Source organism: Rana temporaria, chromosome 3, assembly GCF_905171775.1.
Source record: "Rana temporaria chromosome 3, aRanTem1.1, whole genome shotgun sequence".
Classification (NCBI taxonomy): domain Eukaryota; kingdom Metazoa; phylum Chordata; class Amphibia; order Anura; family Ranidae; genus Rana; species Rana temporaria.
In genome coordinates, this window is record NC_053491.1 from 388,032,743 (window position 1) to 388,060,323 (window position 27,581).

The window sequence follows — 27,581 nt, forward strand, 5'->3', positions numbered from 1 at the left end:
CGCACGCGTCGTGAAGACCAAGCCTATTTCGGCTATTTCCGGAGAAGCGTGACGCGCCAGAGCCGGCCGTCAATCATCCTCCGTCTCCAGAGGCACGCCCATTCCCCGGTATCTTCGATGGACGACTACAAGGTGAGTATGGGGGGAAAAAATTCGGGACAGGCATACTGTAGCTCGCGCTACAGTGCCTGATTTAAAGGTAAAAGAAAAAATTTTTTTTTTTTTCCTGTCGATAGGGTGAACCCCCGCTTTAAGTGCTAATTTGCATACTAGAAACGGCATTTCGACTCGAAATGCCCCCAGCGGCGGATGCGGTACTGCATCCTAAGATTCGGCAGTGTAATTCAATTACACATGCCGGATCTTCTGCCTAACTTTGGAAAAAGAAAATTGGTTGGAAACAACTGCGCTAAGGTAAGAGATCGGGATTAATAAGCAGCAATTAAATTGTGTATAAACAAAGAAATAACGAATAAAAAAAGAAAGGTAATTGCGCTAAACCCAAATATACACTCGTATTGAACAAGTGTGTGTGAAAACCATTGTATCTGTAAACAATCCAATGGAATCAGGAAGTCAGGGTTACCTACCCTGCTGGTAAGGGTGTGTATGAACCCAGTGATCAACAACACAAATAGTGATAAACCATAACTTCAAAAGTGATTAAGATAAAAATAACATTAGTGATATAAAGTCCATGAAGTCCAAAACTAATTTTTGGAAATAAATAGTAAGTCCATATGATGAATGAAGACACCCGTGAAGATTCCAGAACTATTGTAATTAATACACCAAACGTGAATCCTCCACCGATCATGCAGCTGCTTACCAGAAATCTGGGTCCTGCCGGACCACTATCCACATATCTCTCAACCAGAGATTTTGTAAGGCAGTAGTAACTCCTCCACTTGCACTAAAACCACTCCGTGCTCAACGAGGGATATAGAAGACAACAAGACAGAGCTCCACATAGCATAAATCCGGGTAATTTATTTAAAACAGCAGTAAGCATATATACATACAACTCACATTTAGGTTGAATAGAACCAGCATTTGGCCTGTAACGCCGGCCGGACGTGTCCAGGAACAAATAAAAGGCCACTCGTTTGGAGAAATGAAGGGGATGGCGTCCACACGTCACTCACTCCACCCGGGTGGAGTGAGTGACGTGTGGACGCCATCCCCTTCATTTCTCCAAACGAGTGGCCTTTTATTTGTTCCTGGACACGTCCGGCCGGCGTTACAGGCCAAATGCTGGTTCTATTCAACCTAAATGTGAGTTGTATGTATATATGCTTACTGCTGTTTTAAATAAATTACCCGGATTTATGCTATGTGGAGCTCTGTCTTGTTGTCTTCTATATCCCTCGTTGAGCACGGAGTGGTTTTAGTGCAAGTGGAGGAGTTACTACTGCCTTACAAAATCTCTGGTTGAGAGATATGTGGATAGTGGTCCGGCAGGACCCAGATTTCTGGTAAGCAGCTGCATGATCGGTGGAGGATTCACGTTTGGTGTATTAATTACAATAGTTCTGGAATCTTCACGGGTGTCTTCATTCATCATATGGACTTACTATTTATTTCCAAAAATTAGTTTTGGACTTCATGGACTTTATATCACTAATGTTATTTTTATCTTAATCACTTTTGAAGTTATGGTTTATCACTATTTGTGTTGTTGATCACTGGGTTCATACACACCCTTACCAGCAGGGTAGGTAACCCTGACTTCCTGATTCCATTGGATTGTTTACAGATACAATGGTTTTCACACACACTTGTTCAATACGAGTGTATATTTGGGTTTAGCGCAATTACCTTTCTTTTTTTATAACTTTGGAAAAAGCCTTTTGAGGATCGTTTCCAAAGTTACACACAGACTGAACAGCAGTTAAGTCGGAGTATCTCTTTTGTGGATCTGGCCCCTAAATCCCAGTACCAAAAGCCAATATACCAATCTGGTTACTCTCAGACAGACTTTCTATAATTATGACCATACACACATATGAGTAATGAGGGGATTCTGTTGGGGTACTTCATTTAAATGACTGTGTGCAATCCAGGAATTTAGGGAGGGTGCACATTGGACTGACACTGTGGCAATGCTGCATCTTGTGAGTCTGCTTGGTGGGTGTGAGAGAAATGCACCTGAGACCACACTCTGGATCAAGTTGAGAAGTTTTCTTTATTGACTCGTACGAGGAGACAAGTTACAACAAAAGAACAGATATTTGCCTATTGGTTCTGACCGCCTGCCACTCGTGCAATAGGGCTGCATAGACAAACAGTCAGCCTGATAGACACCTATCTGAACAGATAATTGCCCACTGGTTCTGACCTCCATGACCCGTGCAATAAGGCAGCATACATAGAGTTCAGCCTTATGAGCTCCTATCTGACTTGTCTGTCTGATTGTAAAACTTGCATTTATATACCCTTACAAGCCTTATCTTAGCAATCTCTCCTAGATATGATTGATTGCTAAGATCTACGTCGATGTAACACCTGTCCTACAACCAAACTTAATTATTCCCAGAATTCCTATATGTTCATTAAAGTGATTTATAACTGGTTTTGTCCAATTAGAAACACCTGTGTAGAGACACACTGGCACCCAGCTGTATTAGATCAAAGCCTCCTCATTCTGATAAGATTCCACCAACAGATTTACGACTTTGGGAGAATGAACTTTCAATAACCCCGCCTTATGCATTATGTCTTACTATATAATCCTATATGTATGTATTTATATATATTTATATTTATTGGTTCCCCAAAACTATACTGTATAATTTACATCATATACATATATGCATATACATATATATAAAGCCAACTGCTTTATTCAACATTGTCTAATTATTAATACATACATTGAAAACTGTATTTTAACAGTTTTAATGAGGGCACAAGCAGACCTTTGTTTGACCCTGTCAAACTAAATTAATGTATTGTACATAACTTTACCATATTCCACATAATTATTTTAAACCACCTGTATCACTTATTCTTGAAGACTCTAATCTTATATCTGTGATTTATATACATTTCAACTGTGGTTAAAATGTTCCTTTTCTAATTAGTGAACTTAAAATGAACTCTTAATACATTTTCAAGAACACCTGTGAAAACTTGTCATGATGCAGAGAAGTCATCTAAAGTTCAACACTTAAAAATTAAGGCCCAGATTCACGTAGATCGGCGCATCTTTATGCCGGCGTAGCGCATCTCAGATGCGCTACGCCGACGTGACTTAGAGAGGCAAGCACCGTATTCTCAGAGTAAATGCTCCCAACGTTGTGCCGGCGTAATGTAAATTCGTAGGCGTAAGCCGGCGTAATTCAAAGTAGGAAGGAAGTGGGCGTGATACATTTAAATGAAGCGTGACCCCATGCAAATGAAGGGCCGAACGACCGGCGCATGCGCTGTGACGTGGACGTATGTCCCGCGCCCCTCTGCGCATGCTCACAACTACGCCTGGCGCAACCCCTGAGATACGCTGGCCCACCGCCTACGTGCATAATTACGCCCAGACATGCGCCCGTTGAGTGCAAAAGTACACCAGCCACTTTGGTTGTTTTGGTGTAGGTACTTTTGCTTGCAGATTTCAGAGCCATGTCTGCACCAGTGCCTGGGCCTAAGGATAAGCGGAAGAAAAACTTCACACCAGAGGAGAAGGCTATTATTATTGATGCCATGTCAAGGCACGACAAGTACCTCCATGGTGCTGAGAGTGGCACGACCAGCAAGGTGCGTAAGGATGAGATCCTTCTGGAGATTGCAACTCAGGTCAATGCCCTTGGCCATGAGGCTCGGTCCTCAAAGGACATTGCCAAAAAAATTAACGATCTGCGGCGTCTGGTCAAAGATAAGTTGGCCACGATCAGGAAGCATGCCAGGGGCACAGGAGGTGGACCAGCCATGAAGATTACGCTGACTCCTGATGAGCAGGTCACAGCCAGGTGCCTGGAGAGGGAGCAGGTGGAGGGCCTGGAGGGCTTTGATTCAGTTAATCAGCCCTTGAGGACAGGTAAGTGTGTTTTATCTCTTATCCGGTGTGTAGCATGTGTGGGGGTGGAAGGAAACATGTGACAAGTGTGTGGGTCCACCAACATGTGAATGCTTTGTGTCATCCACAGATGTGCTAGAGGGAGCTGGGCCGTCGTCGGCTGCTGGACAACCCACGCCATCCCATGATGACAGTGTCCACACCTCTCCTCTAGAGGAAGTAGAGGAGGAGCAGGGTACTCTGGAGGAAGGAATATACCTTGTGGACGAGACCCCCATCCCAGGACCCTCCCATACCTCCACCTCCATACGGGATAGCCCCTCAAGGGCCTCCTCCATCAGGGATAGCCCCCCAAGGGCCTCCTCCATCAGGGATAGCCCCTCCTCCTCCTCCATCAGGGAAGTCCCCTGATCGGACTTCCACATACAGACGGCCCCAAGCCTTTCCTGCCCCCAGGAAGGCTACGAGGAAGATGAGGGGTGATCCCGAGGCCTTAGAAGAGACTCTGGCGACGGACCAGGCCCGGCAGACCCACCATATGGGTTCTGTTGCGGGTGACATGCGACGTGTGGCAGACAGCCTTGCCTCCTCGGCCCAGACCCAGGCTGCCTGCACACTTGTTGTCCAGCCGACCCTCACCCAGCAGGCTGCTCAGACTACGGCCATCACTGACAGCCTGCAGGATGTCAGTGCAAACTGAACAGCAATAGTGACCTGCCTGGGGGAGCTGCAGGCCACAACTTCAGGCCTTGTGGCAGAGGTCAGGAGCCTGGCAGTGGCCATACAGGCCAATACAGCTGCCATTGAGGCGGAGGGGAGGCAGACTAATGCGGTCCTCACCCGCATAGCCCCGGCATTGGAGGGCAGGCAGCCAGCCAGGGAGAGACCGGGAGATGATCCTCCTCCTTTTTTTGTAGTGTATGCACACGATCAATAGTGCAGGCTACAGTGTGACTGGTGTGTGAATGTGGGGGTGACATTCCTGCCGGCAAAGGGGTGTCACCCTGGGTCGTCGGGAAGAAGTTATCCCCACGACCGTATGAATGTGGTATGAATGGACAGCGGAACCATTGGGGCCTTGGCGCGGCGTTGCTGCTCCCAAGTCCTGCATGGTGGACTTGGGCTAATCGAATGTGAAGTGGATGTGGTGTGTGTGAGCTAGGGACCACAGTGGTGTGCATGCGTGCATTCTCCTTGTGCCATGATGAATGTGTGTGTTTAACGTGCAAAGATGCCTACCACGAGGCATCTCCTAACTGCTCTTCCCTCAGCAGACGGGGTAGCCTCGGGCAGGGGGGGACTGTGTGGTTCGGGGGTCAGGTCATCACGTATGTCAATCTCCAGGCCCTTTCTCATGGCGAAGTTGTGCAGCACGCAACATGCACCGATGATCTGTAACACAAAGTTTGGGAAATACAACAGGGTCCCCCCGGACTTATCCAGGCATCGGAAACGGGACTTCAGGATGCCAAATGTGCGTTCCACCACTGCACGGGTACGTATGTGTGCAGCATTGTAGTTTCTCTCTCCTCTGTTTTGGGGATTCCGGTATGGAGTCAGGAGATTGGGCCCAAGTGCATATGCAGAGTCACCTGGAAGGGAAAAGACAGGAGGATGTTAGTCGTGCATGTGCCCCTCGTGATGTGTGCATCATGAGGTCGGACAGTCATGCCTGACTCCCATGTCACTCACCAACCAGCCAGCTGTTCCCATACACGTTCTGTTCAAAATCTGTTGGGGTGGTGCTTTGACGGTATATGTAGCTGTCGTGGCTGGACCCAGGGTGTTTGGCACGGACGTGCCATATGAGGCATTGGGCATCGGCTATCACCTGTACGTTGATGGAATGCCAATGCTTACGATTACAGTATATGTGCTCTGTGGCACGGGGTGGCCGTAGTGCCACATGTGTGCAATCAATGGCCCCCACGGTGCGTGGGAATCCTGCAATTCTGTAGAAATCCGCCATTGCCTTCTGCCGCAGATGCTAATGGGTGGGTTTGATGAAGGGGTGGGACATGCGACTGAGGATTGCGGGGACAACTTGGTGCACGCATCTACTCATGGTGGATTGTGACATCCCAGCCAAGACTCCACTTGTACGCTGAAAAGATCCACTGGCGAGGAAATGCAGTGTTGCCAGTACCTTTACCAGTGGCTGCACTGCATGTGAGCGATGTGTCATCATGCAGGGCTGTGGCTATTTCCAGGATGGCATCAGAGCTGAATCTGAAGATACGATACACCTCCGAATCCCCCATGCCAAAGACGTTCATGCGCGTACGGTATATCCTCTCCCGTGCCCTCCTACGTGCCCGTAGACGCAGTAGTGCTATGACCACAGCTGCCCCTGGCATGTTGGCATACGGATGTGTTGTCCTGCAAGTGTGGTTGCTCCTCTCATCCGTTACGGTGCTGCTGTAGCTGCTCTCCAGCTGACCTGTGCAAGTCTGGTGCAAAGTTACCCCTGCTTTATGAGGGGTAACTTTAGGCCGGACGTACAGCTTACGCGCATCGCCCGTAGCCTGCGCCGGCCAAACGTACGTTTCTAAATCATCATATCTCCCTCATTTGCATATTTGAATAAGAAATCAATGGGAGCGCCAGATGCGTCCAGCGTAAATATGCGCCCACGATACGCCGGCGTAGGAAAGTTACGTCGGACGGATGAAGCCTATTTTCAGGCGTATCTGGTTCTGTGGGTACGGCACATAGATACGCCGGCGCACATTTAGACTTACGCGGCGTATCTCTATATACGTCGGCGTAAGTAGTACGTAAAACTGGGCCTAAGACTTTCTTTATATCTATGAAATAATTCTACTTCTAAGCAATCTTTTGCAAGTATTCATAAATGATTATAAAATAAGCATCTAATTTCTCTAACAGGGGGTTACATCAAATATATAGTACCTTAAAGTGGTTGTAAAAGGTATTTTTTTTAATAAAAATAATAAACATGCTACACTTACCTGCTCTGTGCAATGGTATTGCACAGAGTAGCCTGGAACCTCTTCTTCTAGGGTCCCCAGCTGGTACTTTTGGCTCCTCCTCTTCCCTGTGTGCCACTATAGGAAGCCGCTTCCTATGGTGAAACACCTGCTGGCTCACTCCCAAACTGGGCTGTGTGCATCAATTGACACACACAGCGTGGCTTGGCCCCTTCTTCTGCCCCCTCACAATATTTGTCTGACAGCAGTTGGACCCTGTGGCTCCTGCTGCTGTCTCTTAGCATGTCTCTTAGCATGTGAGGATAAAGAGAGAGACCAGCGTTGCTGCAGACGGGCACTGCAATGGATCGAGATAGGAATGTATGAAGGGAGGTGAGGGGGCAATACAACTAGTGGGACATGCAAAATTAAGGAAAAACTTTCTCGACAGCCACACTCCAAAAATGCTTTTATTGTAAAATCAAAAAAACACACAAAAAGCATGCCACAGCAGACGGGGTAATAAGCTGACGCGTTTCACACCAAACTTTAGTGCTTATTTATAGCTTACAACATAGAAAGTGGATGTCCAGTATATATACAACTATATATATATATATATATATATATATATATATATATATATATATATATATATATAGTATATTAACCACTTAAGACCCAGACCAAAATGCAGCTAAAGGACCAGGCCCCTTTTTGTGATTCGGCACTGCGTCGCTTTAACTGACAATTGCACGGTCGTGCGAAGTGGCTCCCAAACAAAATTGGCGTCCTTTTTTTCCCACAAATAGAGCTTTCTATTTGGTGGTATTTGATCACCTCTGTGGTTTTTATTTTTTGCGCTAAAAACATAAATAGAGCGACAATTTTGAAAAAAATACAATATTTTTTACTTGTTGCTATAATAAATATCACCCAAAAATATCTAAAAAATAAAAAAATTTCCTCAGTTTAGGCCGATACGTATTCTTCTACCTATTTTTGGTTAAAAATATCGCAATAAGCGTTTATCGATAGGTTTGCGCAAAATTTATAGCGTTTACAAAATAGGGGATAGTTTTATTGCATTTTTATAATTTTTTTTTTTTTACTACTAATGGCGCCGATCAGCGATTTTTTTCGTGACTGCGACATTATGGCGGACACTTCGGACAATTTTGACACATTTTTGGGACCATTGTTGTTTTCACAGCAAACAATGCATTAAAAATGCATTGTTTACTGTGAAAATGACAATTTCAGTTTGGGAGTTAACCACAAGGGTGCGCTGAAGGGGTTATGTGTGACCTCATTTGTGTTTCTAACTGTAGGGGGGTGTGGCTGTAGGTGTGATGTCATCGATTGTGTTTCCCTATAAAACGTAACACAAGATCAATGACAGCGCCACAGCGAAGAATTGGGAAGCTGTGTTTACACACAGCTCTCCCCGTTCTTCAGCTTCGGGGACCGATCGCGGGACTCCAGCGGCGATCGGGTCCGCGAGTCCCGTGGTCACGGAGCTTTGGACCGGGCCGCGGGCGCGCGCCGGCGACCCACGGCTGGGCATTATACAATCACGTAGAGGTACGTGATTGTGCCCAGCCGTGCCACTCTGCCGACGTATATCGGCGTTAGGCGGTCCTTAAAGTGGAAGTAAACCCTCCTATCGTTTTCAGCCAAGGAATCGGCCATCTTGACCTCTGTTTAATCTGAAACTGCCATGATGCTGTACACGTGACCTGTTATGAAACCAGCCATTGGATGGTTTGGCAGTTTGGTTGAGAGTACAAACAAACTGACAGCTAGCATTTCCGGCATGCCGGGAATGTTAACTGTTTTTGTAACTATCAAATTGAAGGGTTTACTTCCACTTTAAGTGGTTAATACAAACATTAAAAGTAGATAAATAAATGAATATGCATATAAATATATATATAAATACATAAGGACGCTGCTGTTATTGTTCATAGATGTATCATATACATAGGGACTTCAGCATTATTTTTATTTTTGATTCACTTAATCAGTTTTTCTCATTCTCAGGACTATTTCTGGAATAAGAATAACTATATGTGTTTTGTGTTTTTTTTAAACTTCAATTTTAATTTTACATAGGTGTGTTTGCTCTCTCAACCATGCAATCTGGATTTGTCTAGGTTCACACCAGATACTAATTGGTAACTTGCTAATTGGAATGTTGATTGGGTTCCCAGCTGCTATCCTTTTTGTCACGTGACCTATAGTCACTGGCCCAGATTCAGGTAGAATGGAGCAATATTTGCGTGGGCAAAGAGCAAAGATTTTTCTCTGCGCCCACGCAAATATTTCGATTTGCCCAGCGATTCACGGAGCAGTAGCTCCGTAAATTGCGCGGGCGCTATGCTAATTAGCCCTGCGTAAGGGCGCCTAATGTAAATGATCCCGCCGGGGGCGGGAATCATTTAAATTAGGCGCGCTCCCGCGCCGAGCTAACAGCGCATGCTCCGTCGGGAAACTTTCCCGACGTGCATTGCGGCAAATGACGTCGCAAGGACGTCATTTGCTTCTAAGTGAAAGTGAATGGCGTCCATCGCCATTCACGAATCACTTACGTAACCGACGTGAAATTTAAATTTCACGAGCGGGAAGCGCAGCTATACTTTAGCATAGGTTGCCCCTGCTATAGCAGGAGCAACCTTGCGCTAAAGTTGTCGTACGGAAACTCCGTACCTTGCGTGCCCAGGGCCCGCACAACTTTTGTGAATCGGTGGTAGTATGCAATTTGCATACTATACGCCGATCACAATGGCCGCGCCCCCTAGCGGCCCACGCAAGAATGCAGCCTGGGATGTGAAGGCATAAGGAGGCTTATGTCTGTCAGATCCTAGGCTGCATTCGGTGTAACGAGGTTCCTGAATCAGGAGCACTCGTTACACCGGAGCAAGTAAGCCCTTGCGCCGCGCAACCTATGGTTGCGCGGGCGCAAGTGCTTTTTGAATCTGGGCCACTGTATACTGGACATCCACTTTCTATGTTGTAAGCTATGAATAAGCACTAAAGTTTGGTGTGAAACGCGTCAGTTTTTACCCCGTCTGCTGTGGCATGCTTTTTGTGTGTTTTTTGATTCTACAATAAAAGCAATTTATTTTTGGAGTACGGCTGTCCAGAACGTTTTTGCTTCATTTTGCATCATTCTATGCATTGCCAGCACCCGTGGCTTTGGATCAGGTGAGGAGACTTTCTGATTTGTATCCTAGAGCGGTGATTTCTCTTTTTCAACTAGTGGGACATCTTTTATTTTAATGCAAGGAATACATCAAGGTAAAAAAATGTCTAGCCTTTAGAATCACTTTAAGTGTGGGAAATGCGTAATTGGCTTTGTTCTGAACCATTCTCTGTGCGAAAATAGACTCAGCAGAATCTATTGTACATTTCACCTTGATACACAAAGGTGACAGAGAGCATTAAAGCTCAGTTTAAATGAACGCCATGAGACAAATAGCTGTCTGGCACATATTCAGAAAACCGTTAATTACAAACATCTGACTGATGCTACAAGCTGACAGGTGCACAAGGTTGAAAGTGTAAGTTCTGTTCAACTAAGAAATGGGGAGAAAAATAATAGAGTAACATTTCTGCTCATTCAATTTCTTCAGATATTTGCATAATTTCATATATCATCTTCTATAGGGGCTTCTTTTGTTTGGATCATTGATATGGTCAGTCTCTAGCTAGTATCCTCTATGTGTAAACTGTGCAACTGATTTTGGACTTTAACTTTAAAGTGTCATTAAACCCAGACTATGAACAACTCTCATTACATGCTATATAACACAGTGTTTGTGCTCACAAAGCCACTAAAGCATTTGTTTTGTTTAGAGTGGAAATTACCTGGTTGATCCTGCCTTCAGCTGTCCCTCCCCTTTTCTCTGTGACCCCATTGCCGGTTTTGATTGTGTAGACCAGCTGGTGTCCTCTATGTATCATGTTCAATCTTAATGTGCTTCTTTTTTCTTATCTGTGCAGCTTACATGACTACATAGTGGTAAATGACACTCTACTCCCTCCCTCCCTCCTTTTCCATGTTCTCCTATTGTTAAACACTATTATTATTATTATTATTATTATTATTTAGGTACTTATATAGCGCCATCAATTCTCACACTATGGGCACAGGATATAGTATGCTGAATGAATTTACATTCACTAAGTAACTCAATTTTCTAAATAAAAATCTGTATTAAACCCCTTCGCGCTGACCGTACGCATATATGCAGCCTCGGGTTTAGGGGGTTATATCGGGATGATGCCTGCAGCTTCAGGCATCATCCCAGTAGCATTTTTTAGAGTGAGCAGTCGGCTTTCCAGGGATAACATCCAATGCAGCTAAAAGCCGCTCAGCTGTTATACCAGAAGAGCGGGACATCCCCCTCCCACCGCCTTCCGCCGCTCATACCAGGCTTCCCATCTCACCAGGAGACCCGATCCACGATGCGCTACTTGGCTGCCAATGGCGCCGGTTATAAAAAAAAATAAAGTATTCAGAATCGCCATTTTTTGTCCGATTTGAATAGTTTGAAGTGCAAAGGAGGGATCGGAGGTCTTTTAGACCTCCGATCCCTCCATAAAGAGTACCTGTCACCACCTATTACTGTCACAAGGGATATTTACATTCCTAGTGACAGCAATAAAAGTAAAAAAATAATTAATAGGCGCCTATGGAGATTTTTAGGTACTGTAGTTTATCGCTATTCCGATTGGGTCAGACCAATCGTGTTAAAGGGGCCTAAGGCAGTCTACCCACACTGTGGGTGCAGCACAGTGCACCTGTGGCTTTCCTGTGGGTTAACTACACTTTGCCATAGAACTCTATTATATCCTGCAGGTGTGGTGCACTGAAAGCGCACCAAACACGCAGGTACGTGACCCCGCCCCACCCCTCACGTGACCCCGCCCCCTCTGACGCACCCTCTGCTACGTCACTGGGGAAGCCCAGTCTTCCCCCTTGCTGGGCTTCCCCAGTGACGTAGCAGAGGGTGCCTCAGAGCGGGCGGGGTCACGTGATGGGTGGCCCCACCTCCCCTATATAAGAAATGTCAAAGCTACAGCGCGTCATTCGCTGGGCTGTGTGCAGCGGAGAGAGGAGGTCAGCGCGGCTGCGCTCTGGATGGATGGATCTTCTCATCGCTGGACCGGAGATCAACCGTTGCTGGATACAGACAACGTTGGAGCAGGGAGCTGGGACCGAGTAGATTACCACCGCTGGATTTTTTTTCTTTTATTAATAAAGGACTTTTTTCTACGGTGTGTGTGTGTGTGTTTTTTCCAACTATTTATCTGCTCCCGAAAAAACAGCCATTTTTAAAACTTTTTTTTGCCTTGATACATGTCCCCTGGGACAGGACCCAGGTCCCCAAACACTTTTTAGGACAATAACTTGCATATTAGCCTTTAAATTTAGCACTTTAGATTTCAAATGTTTGAGTCCCATACACTTTAACGGGGTTCTAAAGTTCACACGAAAATTTGGTGTGTTCGCAAGTTCTGGTGCGAACCCAACAGGGGGGTGTTCGGCTCATCCCTAGTGACATGTTACAAAAGGTGTACTTGACCTCCAGAAAAACAGATAAATACACATTTGAAATATGTGTATAGCAACTGTTTTACTAAAGGATTGGTAGTTCTGTTTAACCAGTCTTGTTATCAAGGAATCATTGCTAGATAGTATATCCAGGTCAGTCAAGCTGGCCATACATGCGTAAGATGTTGTAAGAAATGTATTTCAGAACATTGTTTAATTTTCAAAAAGTTGGTTGTAAACCCTTACAGACCACTTTTACCTACAGGTAAGCCTAGATTAAGCTGTAGGTGCAAGAAATGCCTCCTAAACCTACACGGTTTAGGAGATATTTGCAAAAAATACAGGCACCGATGTCTACGACGCATGTCGTTTCTAACGGCAATCGTGCCGTGACTGGCGGCTCCCGCACGCAACACACGGGAGTGATGTCATCGCGGCTCCGGTCAGTCACAGCGCCGGAGCCACGATACCCGGAAGTCACTCTGGGAGAGATGGTGGCGTCAGAGGGGAACAAGGAATCCTGCGGGGGCTTCCGTCTCAGGTAAGTAATTCATAATAAGCTAGTATGCTATGCATGTCTTGCAGGGTGTATTTTTTTTCAGAGGCTTTACTTCCTCTTTAATGGGGTCAATATGGCAATTTTTTTTAACTGTAGTGATGGAAAAAAAAATTCCAACAATGATTTTGTATCATTTGTAAAAGTTTGTTTAATTCCAAAATGAAATTTTAAAAGCAAACAAAGTTTTGTAGCTCTTTTGAATGACATTTATTTCTGGAGTCATTATTGATTGTACTGACAAGATTTTTCATATGAACGTTTGTCCAAAAAGCTACTAATGTATGGCCAGCTTTCTTCACTGTAAATAAGCAGTACAGCTTGGTCACCAGCCGTTCTCCAGCTTGCTGACTGGACAATGAAGACATTGAGCATGATGAAAAAGGCATTCATTGCAATTTGAAAAAGCTCTTCTAGCAGTCCAGCATTTGTTATTCCTAATTTGGAATGCATGTAAAGGTGGGGCTAAAAATACATGCTTGCTTATAGATTGGACTGACTTGCTTCTGATTGCTGCAACTGTTTGTCCCTAGGTCCATCTGCAATTCCAGCGCAGTGTGCAACCTGTGGGGTTATAAATTTGACTTGAGTGACTATTTTATTAATTTGGCCACTAGAGTAATATAAGTAGCTGAAAGTGCCTTCATTCTGCCTCCTCACATTGCTGATGTAATTGTTGTTTGTGCTAGTATCATTGTAATGTGTAACTGTTCCTTGCTGACATTTAATGGATTATTGTCCCTGTTTGAGGCCAATTAAAAATCATTATGTAGAAGGAGAGCACTGTGAGATCAGCGTGTATTCTAAGACGAAGAGCACATGAACACATGAACATTTTGTAATGAAGGAACTTTATTGTTGGGTAGAAAGAATAGTCATAGAACATGCATCTTATACCTAATTGTAATAGCATTTAGTAGGGCATGTAGTTGGAAGACGCGGTACCAGTTTTCAAGCTGTTGTTGGTGGGTTTTGATTGAATTGTTCCAAAGCTGGAGCACCTTAGCTTAAAGCGGAGCTCCACCCTATTTTTTAAAAAAAAGTTCAGTTTCTTCCTTCATTTGAGGCTGCAATGTAATTAAGCTCAAGTGTTAAAATAGGGTGGAGCTCCGCTTTAAAGAGGATCTACACCAGGGGTGCCCAACCTTTTGAAGAGTGAGGACCACTTAAGTGACTTAGGCCCAGATTCACAAAGACTTACGACGGCGTATCTCCGGATACGCCGTCGTAAGTCCGAATGGCCACCGTCGTATCTATGCGCCTGATTCATAGAATCAGTTACGCATAGATTTGGCCAAGATATGAGCAGCGTAAGTCTCCTACGCCGTTGTATCTTGGGTTTGAATAATTACGCTGGCCGCTAGGTGGCGCTTCCTTGATTTCTGCGTTGAATATGTAAATGAGCAAGATACGCCAATTCACAAACGTACGTACGCCCGTCGCAATTAGTTACGCCATTTACGTAAGACATACGCCGGCGTAAAGATAAAGCATGTCTCTAGGTGGCGCAGCCCATGCAAAGTATGGACGTCGGAACAAGCGTATCTTTTTGCGTTGTTTGCGTAAGTCGTACGCTAATAGGGCTGTGCGTAAATTACGTTCACGTCACAGGCATTGAGCCGACGTATCTTTGGGCGTAAATACGACGTGATACTGAGAATGCGCGTGCATGCGCCGTTTGTTCGGCCATGCATCTACATGGGGTCAAGCCTCATTTAAATACAACACGCCCCCTACCAGCCTACTTTGAATTACGCGCGCTTACGCCGGCCCATTTACGCTATGCCATCGTAACTTAGGACGCAAGTGCTTTGTGAATACAGCACTTGCCTCTCTAAGTTGAGGCGGCGTAGCGTAAATACGCGCAACGTAGAGCGGCCGTACGTGAATCTAGGCCTTAGTAACTAGTCGTGGGCCACATTGAGCAGAGTGGGCGGATGACAGGTCTGTGTCCACTCTGCATATGTAAAACAGACACGGCCCACTCTACTCTTTGGGCCCTCTGATCCGATCAGATGAAAGAATCCACTTCTGTTTTTTAGCAGATCGGATTGGAGGTAGGCGGGTGTAAATGGACACAAGTCTTTTTACATCTGCCGCTCTATAGAGGTGAATAGAGGGTCCGATTGGGTCAGACCTGTGAGGGATGACAGAAGCTCAATCCAGCTTGTACTCCATTTTGTATGCATATACTCCATTTTCTACAGGCATATTCTAGCCACATAAGCAATATAATTGTATACGTGTCCTTGCTGAGTTCTATTTTTTATGCAATCAAGGGTCACGTAGAAACTCAGACAGTCAGCTGCTTTTTTGCCTTGAGTTTCCATGTCTATATTCGGTGATATGCTTACTCGCTTAAAAATCTAAAAATCCCCTAAATGACGATTGTTTTTCTCTAAAACATTTAACCCATAGGAATTGTTATATGTATTTTGAAAGCCATGATGTACGCCCCCATTTCCCCCTATATAATCAGCAACGAGCCAAAAATAAACAGAGCTTGGTTTCACAAATTATATGTCTCCGTCTGTGTTACTTCTCTAAAACGAAACCAATCTCCCAGGCCTGCAGGCACAACACGAGCGTACCATCAGATAGTCAGGGACTATCGGAGAGACCGGGGGTCTCAACCACCAACAAGACCAATCGTGTTAAAGGGGCCTAAGGCAGTCTACCCACACTGTGGGTGCAGCACAGTGCACCTGTGGCTTTCCTGTGGGTTAGCTACACTTTGCCATAGAACTCTATTATATCCTGCAGGTGTGGTGCACTGAAAGCGCACCAAACACGCAGGTAAAACCAGAAGTCTATGGCTCAGTGCAGATAGCCTGCAGGTGCACTGCGCTACACCTGCAGATGAGTTTGAAAGCAGCCTAGTAACCACTGCAGAACAGATATGCCCATATGTACACTGATTTTAGTAATAAACATACTTTTAATAACAATCTTCCATTCCTGCATTACCAGCTGTTGCTGTCCCAGGCAGAGTGCATTTGGTATCACTCCGCCTATGATAGGAGCCCATGCTATACAGGAAGCATCGGCTAATGCGGCTCTGCTCCGCACCTGCTTGCTTCCTCTACCACTGGCTTCATTCACAACACTGATGCTCTGGCATGGCGGGTCGGCAACCTGCAATCTAGGCTTGCCAACCCAGAGCAGGAGGTCGCGGGCAACATCAGAAGGCTTCGCGGGCCACATCAGAAGGCTTTGCGGGCCACATGTGGCCCCCGGGCCACTGGTTGGGCACCCCTGATCTACACCCTAGAAAGGAAAAAATAAAAGTCAGCGGATGATCTGAAACGTAGTTTATTCTTACAGCTTATATAGTAGAAAACAGTAACTATGAAGATCAGCATAAACCAGACTAAACAAATAACATCTAGATTGTCCATGGGACTTCTCACAGAATGTACTCAAAACAATATCTGTACACGAATGTGATTAGAGGCACTTTAACGTCATTGCAGAGGTAACACATATCTCCTAAGAACAACAACTAGATAGCGTGCGGCTAAGGCGTGGGAAAGCATTTGAGTAAAAAGAAAGCTAAAACAAAGTAAGGTTATACATTTGAAATGGATGCTAGTAACAAAATGGAGTTAAGTTTGTTCATTCTCTTTCAATAATTACTGTAGCTGCTGACTTTTAATCACTTGTCTACTGGGCACTTTTACCCCCTTCCTGCCCAGGCCCATTTACAGCTTTCAGCACTGTCACACTTTGAATGACAATTGAGCAGTCATGCAACACTGTACATAAACAAAACTTTTTATATATTTTTTTTATTTTTCACACAAACAGAGCTTTTTTTTGGTGGTATTTAATCACCACTGGGTTTATTAACTTTTTGCTAAATAAACGAATAAAGACCGAAAAATTTGAAAAAATAAAAATAAAAGTCTGTTATAAAATTTTGCAAACAGGTAATTTTTCTGCTTCATTGATGAAGCTGATGAAGCTGTACTGATGAGCACTGATAGGCTGCACTGATGGGCACTGATGAGGGGGCACTGATTCGCCTTGATGGGCACTGATAGGCTGCACTCATAGGCACTGATGAAGCGGCACTGGTGGGCACTGATGAGGGGGCACTGATAGGCAGCACTGATGGGCACTGATAGGCGGCACTTATAGATGACACTGATGAGGAGACAGGGATTCTAATCTTTCCTAATCTACCGATAATTAAAGAAAAGCTTTGGCTGTAAACACTCTTTAAAGCTAAACTCCAGGAATTCAGCTCCTTTGTAAAAAGTGCAGGCACACTGTGAATTAAGTGCAAGGAGCTATATGCCACATCTCTGTTATTTACATCCGACAGGTTTATGTAGCTCCTGGTATTCAGCTATTGCTATAGTTCCAGTAGCTGCAATGCTGAACCTCCTGGTCATAGCTCCTTCAGAAGAGTCAATGCAGCGGTTATACCTGCTTTTCCCCTCTTGCTGTCCAGTCACAGAAGCCTTTGTATTATGAGAAGTCATTCAAAAAATACAAAGACTTCTGTCAATGGGCAGCTGAAGAGAGGAAAGACCAGAGTTGCTGTGTGTGCTTCTCTCATCTCGAAGAAGTGTCTCCTCAGGGAGCACCATAAACCTGTCAGATGTAAATAATAGCGATAGGTCCGGGAGGTGCCATGTACCATGTTGGACTTAACTCATAGTGTACCTGCACATTTTACAAAGTGGGGAATTCCTGGAACTCGGCTATAAGCTAACATTTTCTGGTGCAGCTTTGCATATAAGGGCCTGTTTACATCACCGTGATAGAAAACACACATGCATTTTTCACAAAGCGCATAATGCATTTTTGGTGCATATTCAACAATGTGTTATAATGTAAAACAATGCAAGCTGCGTTCATGTACTTTTTTTTGCCAAAGGCAAAGGCATGATTAGACTTGTAGTTCTGCAACAGCTGGAGGGCCATAGGTTGAGCACCCATGGTATAGGTCTTAGGCCCCATACACACGATAGAATCCATCCGCAGATAAATCCCAGCAAATGGGTTTCTGCGGATAGATCCTATGGTGTGTACACGCCAGCGGATCTGTTTCCGCGGAGAAATCTCCTCTGGGATGAATTCCAGCAGATCGGATATTTGCTGAGATGCACAACAAATCCATCTGCTGGAATCCATTCCAATGGATGGATCCGCTCGTCTGTACAGACTTACCGGATCCATCCGTCCAAAGGGATTCCCCGCACGCGTCGTAATGATTTGACGCATGCGTGGAATTCCTTATATGACAGCGTCGCGCCGTCGCCGCGTCATAATCGCGGCGACGGCGCGACACGTCATCGCCAGAGGATTTCCGCGCGGATTTCGATGCGATGGTGTGTACACTCCATCGCATCGAAATCTGCGGAAATCTTTGAGAGGATTTATCCGTGGAAACGGTCCGCTGGACCGTATCCGCGGATAAATTCTCTCGTGTGTATGGGGCCTTAGAATCGTGGTGGTACCAGGTTCAAGCTCAAGGTTTTGACCAGACTTCCACTTTAAATATACTTTTTATCGCTGAGATATGGCCTGAAATCCTGTCAAGATTTTTACACAAATATTCCATTGATGTCATTGTTGTAAGGTCTGAGGGGCATGTGAGAGATTTCAAAAAGAGTGTTTATTGAGTGTGTTGGAAAAATTCTGTATCTGGAAGCTAAAATTTATCCTGTCGTTTTTTGCCATATTTCTGATTTTCCATGTGTTTTGTGGCGTGTTATCACACAATTCTACACATGCATTATAGCGCATTGCGTGCCTGCCTAGACGTGGGTCGGGGGTCCGATCGGGACCCCCCCGGTACTTGCGGCGGTCGGATTCCCTCAGGAAACAGATCCGGGACGACGGCGCGGCTATTCGTTTATAGCCGCTCCGTCGCGATCGCCCCCCGGAGCTGAAGAACGGGGAGAGACGTATGTAAACTTCACTGTGGCGGCGTATCGATCGAGTGATCCCTTTTATAGGGAGACTCGATCGATGACGTCAGTCCCACAGCCACACCCCCCTACAGTTGTAAACACACACTAAGTGAACACTAAATCCTACAGCGCCACCTGTGGTTAACTCCCAAACTGCAACTGTCATTTTCACAATAAACAATGCAATTTAAATGCATTTTTTGCTGTGAAAATGACAATGATCCCAAAAATGTGTCAAAATTATCCGAAGTGTCCGCCATAATGCCACAGTCATGAAAAAAATCGCTGATCGCCGCCATTAGTAGTAAAAAAAAAAAAAATATATAAAAATGCAATAAAACTATCCCCTATTTTGTAAACGCTATAAATTTTGCGCAAACCAATCGATAAACGCTTATTGCGATTTTTTTTTTACCAAAAATAGATAGACGAATACGTATCGGCCTAAACTGAGGAAAACATTTTTTTTAGATATGTTTTTGGGGGATATTTATTATAGCAAAAAGTAAAAAATATTGAATTTTTTTCAAAATTGTCGCTCTATTTTTGTTTATAGTGCAAAAAATAAAAACCGCAGAGGTGATCAAATACCACCAAAAGAAAGCTCTATTTGTGGGGAAAAAAGGACGCCAATTTTGTTTGGGAGCCACGTCGCACGACCGCGCATTAGTCTGTTAAAGCGACGCAGTGCCGAATTGTAAAAAACCCTTGGGTCATTTAGCAGCATATTGGTCCGGTCCTTAAGTGGTTAAAGCACAATTTTCTGCATTCTAATTGCATTTTTATAAGGAGCATTACCAGTCAGCAGTCAGCCTGATAGGGTGTGTTGCAATACCTCAGAACATTATTGAGTGGAAGAAATTCAGCCAGGTCACATTAGTATATGTAGTACAAATGGGTTAAAGTTGACTGCTATTATGTGTTAGCAGTGAGTTAGGAGTTAATTAAATTGTAACTCACGTGTTGCAAGGTAGAAGTTCTCACATACCTCCGTGAACAATATCTCACATAATTAACCTCACACAATTAACAATGGAAAGCATCATGTAAGGTGTTGCGGTCACTTATGTCATCTGTTTTGGTTCAAAGGATATGTTACGGTCATTTGCCTCAGTATAGTGGATAATGGATAGGGCGGCTTTCTTGAGCATTTTTGGGAGCATGGCCAGCATTCAGTTTGTGAAACAGAGCTTTTCTGATCTAGACAATTGTGTAAACTTTTGATAAATAGAAAGCAGGCAGTCATTGCAGCAAGATATAAAAGATTGGGTCTCTGATCGATCAGTTTGAAACCTCACCTGTGAGTGGATGCACTGCACAGGACCCTTTTATTCCCGATTGAGATTCTAGCCTGACTGTAAGGGGTTCCCCAGTCAAGGTGATTGCATGGATTTTGTTTGCAGCTCCTTCGGTGATGTATTGTTTTTTACTTCACGTATTGCATTGCTGCTTGTATGTCATATTGCTTTATTAACCATATGTAAATCTGATTAATTGATTGCATGTAGATGAGATTACCTGTTAATTATAGGTAAACAAAGTTAATCATTAATTTTGGAGTTACTTTGTTTTGTGTCCTGTTGGTTAGGCAATGCATCCTGCTGTTCCTCTCTGCCCCCACAGTAACGACCCCCCTGTGGCCTTCCTGCTGCCAGCTTCTTTTCCTCTACCTCCCAGCTGACTTCAGCTGCTGCAGGGGAGCCACAGGATTGAACTTAGTAAATAAAAGTCCCCACCGCTGTTCTGACCCACCCTCTTTCTGTTCTGAAACCCCAAGCAGCACCGATCCCCAGCATGTGCCTTCCCCCCTTGCCCAGTGCTGCTGGCTACTCCTCCTCCCTACCCGGCACCTGCAGCTGCTGCTGGGGTAGGAGATTGGTGTAAGAAAGAAAGGGGAGGGGGTGTGAGAAGCATTTCATGTTCACCAAATCCTTCCTAAATGAACACAGTGAGCGTTCAGTACCAATCACTCCTGTGTTCATTCATAACTGAAGCCTAGTAAAGCTTCAGTTTGTGAATGAATAGGTGCTTTTATTCATTCAACTGAAGTGCAGCTGAGGCTTAAGAGAAAGGGAACGAGGACTCTATGTCCCCAGTCCCTTTCTCTATCTCAAAAAAGAGAAAGCTTTTGTTAAGACCCCTGATCTCTCATGAAAGCCCCGAACAGGGCCGGCAACTTCATTCCTAGTGTGGGCACCCGGCCGTGACAGCTTTCGGTTTCACGGGCGGGCACTCGCGGCGCTGCGCTCTGTGAGTGGTCAGGCGAGCGTTCTCTCTAACTCTATTACATTGGGGACTGATATGATTAGTAGTTTACACAAAAAGATAAGGATATTTTTGCTTTTTTCAGCTCACAGTAAGTGATACTGCATTTCTGGCAGGATAAACAGGTATTACCTGTACTTGCTGAAAATGTTCTGAGCCTGAAAATAGAAATTGAATGCAGCCACTACACGTAAGGACTGGTAAGCTGCAATATATTACCATTTTGTTTTGGGTTTATATTGGTAATTAAATTGTTAGGTGGTGTAAGGTTATGTGACATCCCAGAGTACAGGCTTCACATAGAATCTGATACTGTATTGGTTAATTGAATCAAATCTTTTATACCATGAGCCTTATATCTGTACTTTGAGTTAAATCAGTGAATAAACACAACATGGAAGTGGTCGTCCAAAAACAAACAGGGCACGTTGACATTTCAGTACAAAGTCAAATGACAAACATACAATAAGTTTACAATGTCAGCTGACAAGACATGACATGACAAAGTACATATGATAAAATCACACGTTGTACAATTTTAGCGAACATGAAGTACAATTTTAGCGAACAAGACATTTTATTATAATTATGCAGGTTTTAAATAGCACCAACAGTTTTAATGTTTAATGAGGAAAGACAGTAGAGTTACAATACAATTCAATACAGAAGGAATCAGAGGGCCCTGCTTATTAGAGCTTAAACTCTAAAGGGGGATTCAAGTGATACAAAAGTAAATAACTGTGGGGGATGAGCTGATGGTGAAAATTAAAGTACAGTTGTTGGGTAGAGGTGGGATAGGCTTCTCTAAAGAGACTGGTATTCAGGGATCACCTAAAAATGGACAGAGTAGGAGATAATCGAACAGATTTGGGTAGTGAGTTCCATTGCAGGAGAGGTTCGGAGAAGTCCTGGAGGTGTGCATGGGAGGAAATGACAAGGGAGCTAGACAGCAGGAGGTCTTGGGAGGAACAAAGAGAACACTTTGGTTGGTATTTTTAGACTGGGTTAGTGTTGTAGCTGGGGCTAGAGTTGTGAATAATACTAAGTTTGTGAGGATGTGGAAACCCTGGCTAGACGAAACAGGATGTTCTATATAAAAAGAAGACAGTCGCCATTCAAATTCAATAAATATCTTAACCCGCTATCGGGCATTCCTTTATGGGGAAGACACATTTAACAAAGTATATTAACTTCAAAAACCGGCTCACGGTGTGATGGGAGGGTGGGCAAGGGTTTGCGGGGTGGGGGCGGGGAGGCGAGGTATGACAGTTCAGAATCAAGTGGTCTTTCATTTATTCACAATGTTATAAAGAACAAGTGTAGGATAAGATAGGGGGAAAATAGGGAAAAACGTATGGTTGTGTATTGTTTATATTATGTACGATGGTGTAACACTTTTTGTATCTTTTTATAAGCAAACAACAATAAAAAAAATATTGAAATTAAAAAAAAAGAGTTGTGGATGGCTTTGTAAGTTGTTGTTACGGTAATATCTTTAATTTAATTTGTTGGGCGAGTGACAGCCAATGGAGGGATTGGCAGAAAGGGGTGGCAGACCACTAAACAGCTGGTAAGGGCGATGAGTCTGACAAAAGCTTTCATGATGGACTGAAGGGGGAAAACTTATGTAAAGGTAATCCAATGAGGAGGGAGTTGCAATAGGCAAGGCAACAGATGATCAGGGAGTGAATTAATACATCCCTCACATTTTTGAAAATATTTTATTATATCTTTTCATGTGACAACACTGAAGAAATTACACTTTGCTACAATGTAAATTAGTGAGTGTACAGCTTGTATAACAATGCAAATTTTCTGTCCCCTAATAATAACTCAACACACAGCCATTAATGTCTAAACTGCTGGCAACAAAAGTGAGTACACCCCTAAGTGAAAATTTCCAAATTGGGCCCAATTATCCATTTGCCCTCCTTGGTGTCATATGACTCTTTAGTATTACAATGCCAACATGTACTATGACATACTAAAGCAGAGCATGATCCCCTGCCTTCGGAGACTAGGCAACAGGGCAGTATTCCAACATAACGACACCAAACACCTGTATAGCCTCATATACTTAAATTTTTATGTGGATTTTTGTTTGAAGGGCGTTGGCCGTGAACTTGGTATACATACACACGACAGGACTTTTTCAGCAAACTTTCCCAAAATCACATGTTTTTTCTGCTCTTTACCGCCACCCTTTGGTCAACTTCTGCTATTGTTGGTTGATTTTAACATTGGTTCTGAGCATGCGTATTTGTACTTTCGACTAAAGTCCGATGGATTTCTGTACACACGGCAGGACTTTGCACTGTAGGTTTTTTGTTGCCGAAATGTTTGTCCTTTTTGCAGAGCGAACTGCTGTCCGATGAAAATGAGAAAGTTTGTCTGATGGAGCGTACACACGGTCGGATTATTTTGAAAACCTTCTCATTTTGAAGTTTGTTGTCAAAAAGTCTGATCGTGTGTATGGGCCTTAAGACAACCACTGTCTTGCTAAAGAAGCTGAGGGTAAAGGTGATGGAGTGGCCAAGCATGTCTCCAGACCTAAACCCTATTGAGCATCTGTGGGGCATCCTTAAAACGGAAGGTGGAGGAGCGCAAGGTCTCTAAGATCCACCAGCTCTGTGATGTTGTCATGGAGGAGTGGAAGAGGACTATAGTGGCAACCTGTGAATCTCTGGTGAACTCCATGTCCAAGAAGGTTAGGGCAGTGCTGGAAAATAATGATGGCCACACAAAATATTGACACTTTGGGCCCAATTTGGATATTTTCACTTAGGGGTGTACTCACTTTTGTTGATAGCAGTTTAGACATTAATGGCTGTGTGTTGAGTTATTTTGAGGGGACACCAAATTTACACTGTTATACAAGCTGTACACTGTACATTGTAGTAAAGTGTAATTTCTTCAGTATTGTCAAATTAAAAGATATAGCAAAATATTTACAAAATTGTGAGGGGTGCACTAACTTTTGTGATATACTGTGTGTGTGTGTGTGTGTGTGTATATATATATATATATATATATATATATAGGCTGCAGGGTGGAGAAGAGGGGTGAAGGAAAGAGAGTTTAAGAAGAGAGGGCACAACTGCGAGAAGGAGAGGTAGAGAGCACATTTTACATAGTGGAAGGATTGAGAAACATACTGGATAAGAGATGAATGAGCTGAATGGGGAAACAAGGTCATCTGCACTACATTTTATTTGGTGTTTTACAAAGTAGTTTGCTGTGTATTTTCCCTTTGTGCAATCACTGAAGTGCAGAGTGGAAGTGCCCACTTAATCAAAGAAACCCATGTTATTGAAATAAAACCAGCCTATGCCATTCCAGTATCTGCCCCCCCCCATATGTACCTCAATTGTAAAGGTGGTCAAACTTTATACTGTGATGAGTGGGGATGGTAGTTGCCAATTAAAGGGGTTGTAAAGGTAAAAAAAAAAATCCCTAAATAGCTTCCTTTACCTTAGTGCAGTCCTCCTTCACTTACCTCATCCATCGATATTGCTTTTAAATGTCCTTATTTCTTCTGAGAAATCCTCACTTCCTGTTCTTCTGTCTGTAACTACACACAGTAATGCGAGGCTTTCTCCCTGGTGTGGAGAAAGCCTCTTGAGGGGGCGAGCAGGAGGGTCAGAACGCTATCTACTTTGCAGAAAGAGAAAGTGTGTTAGTGGGCGTCCTGACACTCCTGCTCGCCCCCTCCCCCTTAAGAGGCTTTCTCCACACCAGGGAGAAAGCCTTGCATTACTGTGTGTAGTTACAGACAGAATAACAGGAAGTGAGGATTTCTCAGAAGAAAAAAGGACATTTAAAAGCAAAATGGAAGGATGAGATAAGTGAAGGAGGACTGCACTGAGGTAAAGGAAGCAATTTAGGGAAAAATGTTTTTACCTTTACAACCCCTTTAATCAATCAGAACTTATTAAAAGACACATGGCTAGCTGAGCAAAGTTTTTAAAGTTGTTAGTATTGAGAAGTTACTACTTCTTTATTATTGAGTATACTTTGAAAAAATGGTGTATGGCTTATGCTGACTATTTGTTATACGTATTATAGACAATATGCCTGATTCTTCTTCACACCTCTGAGAAAAGAGAGGCATCTCTCGGAAACGTCGGGTATACTTAGAAGAATCACGTCCCATAATGCTTGTTTGTACTTTGAACTCAATTACATTCTAGGCTGTATTCATTCCATATTATGTTCTAATATATTCTGTTTTGTACTCATATAATAAACAATATTTTTTCTTTTTTACAAACAATTATCTACCATGTGGTTTATACCCTTGTGCCTTTAAAGTCCAGTCAGGGGACCCATTGTTTTTTTTTTATTCTTCTTTTAGATGTGGCACCATATAGAGACACAGACCGATAATCTGTTTTCCGCATAAACACAACATGGACATAATATTTTAAGAGATACAATATATTATTTCAGTTCTGACAATATCATTTTTTTCTCAAGATACACTTTAATCAGGTTGAGGTACAATCAAACTGACACATTTGTATTTTTAAAAAAAAATCAGATAATCAGTTGTCTGTTCTTTTCTCAGGCCTTTGGACAGTCCTTCACCGTCCACCGCAAAGTTGCTGAAGATGGAGAGACCCGAGAGGAGACCCTATTACAGGAGTCAGCGACCAAAGAAGAATATTACCTGGGCAGGATATTGGAGATGCAGATTGATGTGCGGCAGAGTAAGGCGACCATCGGCAATGTCCAGGGCGAAAATGAGCGTCTTACTGCTCTGGTCCAAGACTTAAAAGAGGTAATTCCTTTTGCTCTTTGTACTGTACTTGTCCCAAAAATATTTCCCTTTAAGGCGAAACTCTAGGTAATCAGCTAAAAATACACAGATGAAATACATACAGTATATGGGAGCTATTGTACCTCTGTTTATCTAGTTCTCAGGGTTATGCAGCTCTGTTATGTAGCACAGCCTTGCCTGATTTTTTTGGCCGCAGTTCAGAAACACAGGTCTTGTCCCTCCTCAAGCCTGAGACTGTTGGCATCCTTTTTGTCAGCTTATGAACTGAATGGCTTCTTGCGCTGCTTCTCCCTCTCACACGTTAGCCCTGCCATACAAGGCCTGCAAAAGGCTGATACCAGGTCAGATCCAGGTACCTACATTGCTTACATTGAAAAGATCCAAAATATTTGATGATGTATTAATAAAGAGCAGCATTGAGTTATGTCTTTATACCCTCATTTTCAAAACAGCACTACAAAACCAATAAACAAAATATGATTGGTTAGCTCAAGAAACACAGACACTTACCAATAGTTCTTATCAATCATCCCAGTGTCCACACTGCAATCAGTCAAAAAAAGCTGGGTCATCGTCATCCCCAGACAGTGTGGACTGACCGGCAGTTTGTAATTCATTTATACGTTTCTACAAAGTAGAAGATAATGTCAGATAAACAGAAGTACTGGCACAAGACCACGACCTGGTAATTCAAATGTCATTCCGTCCTAATGTGCTGCAAATCAATACTTTTAAAAAGTCCTAAGTGGTGCAGGATATCTGTGTCTCAGAACTTCAACAATCACACACAACATTTTGTTTTAACCCAATGCTTAAAGGGGAATACTGGAGATTTATTGAGTACTCGCTAATTGATTTTAACTGATTTAAAAGTGGCCAAAAACAACTTGTAATTAGTGTTGAGCGGAATACGCCATATTCGATTTCGCGATATATCACGAATATATAGCCGAATATTCGTGAAATATTCGCTAAAATCGAATATTTGTGATATTTTATATAAAAAAAAATTTGGGCGAAATTTCGCTAATGCGAATGCGAAAATGATTGCAAATTTTTGATAACTGTGGTAGGAGAACTCTGATTGGCTCTGATGCAAAAGAAGGACGGAGAAAGTATTCTCGAATATTCGGAAATCGAATATTCGGAATATTTTATCAAAAAAAAAAATGTTGTGAAATATTTTGACAACTGTGGTAGGAGAACTCTGATTGGCTCTGATGCAAAAGAAGGGTGGAGAAAGTATTCGCGAATATTCGGAAATCGAATATTCGCGAATATTTCTCCACCCTTTTTTTGCATCAGAGCCAATCAGAGTTGTCAAAATCTCGCAGTCAATTTCGCATTCGCATTAGCGAAATTTCGATAAAATATCACCAATATTCGATTTCCGAATATTCGCGAATACTTTCTCCACCCTTCTTTTGCATCAGAGCCAATCAGAGTTCTCCTACCACAGTTGTCAAAATATTTCACAACATTTTTTTTTTTGATAAAATATTCCGAATATTCGATTTCCGAATATTCGAGAATACTTTCTCCGCCCTTCTTTTGCAT

General features: G+C 43.4%; 1 protein-coding gene across 5 annotated transcripts in view; it reads left to right on the forward strand.

The window, feature by feature from the left end:
• Nucleotides 1-27,581, forward strand: part of BICD1 (BICD cargo adaptor 1) — a 284,444-nt gene that overhangs the window by 95,861 nt on the left and 161,002 nt on the right. For all 5 annotated transcript variants that reach the window (XM_040345757.1, XM_040345756.1, XM_040345754.1 and 2 more), the window contains exon 2: nt 25,812-26,024. In XM_040345757.1, the coding sequence (XP_040201691.1) occupies nt 25,812-26,024 (213 nt within the window). The remainder of the gene's footprint in view (nt 1-25,811; nt 26,025-27,581) is intronic.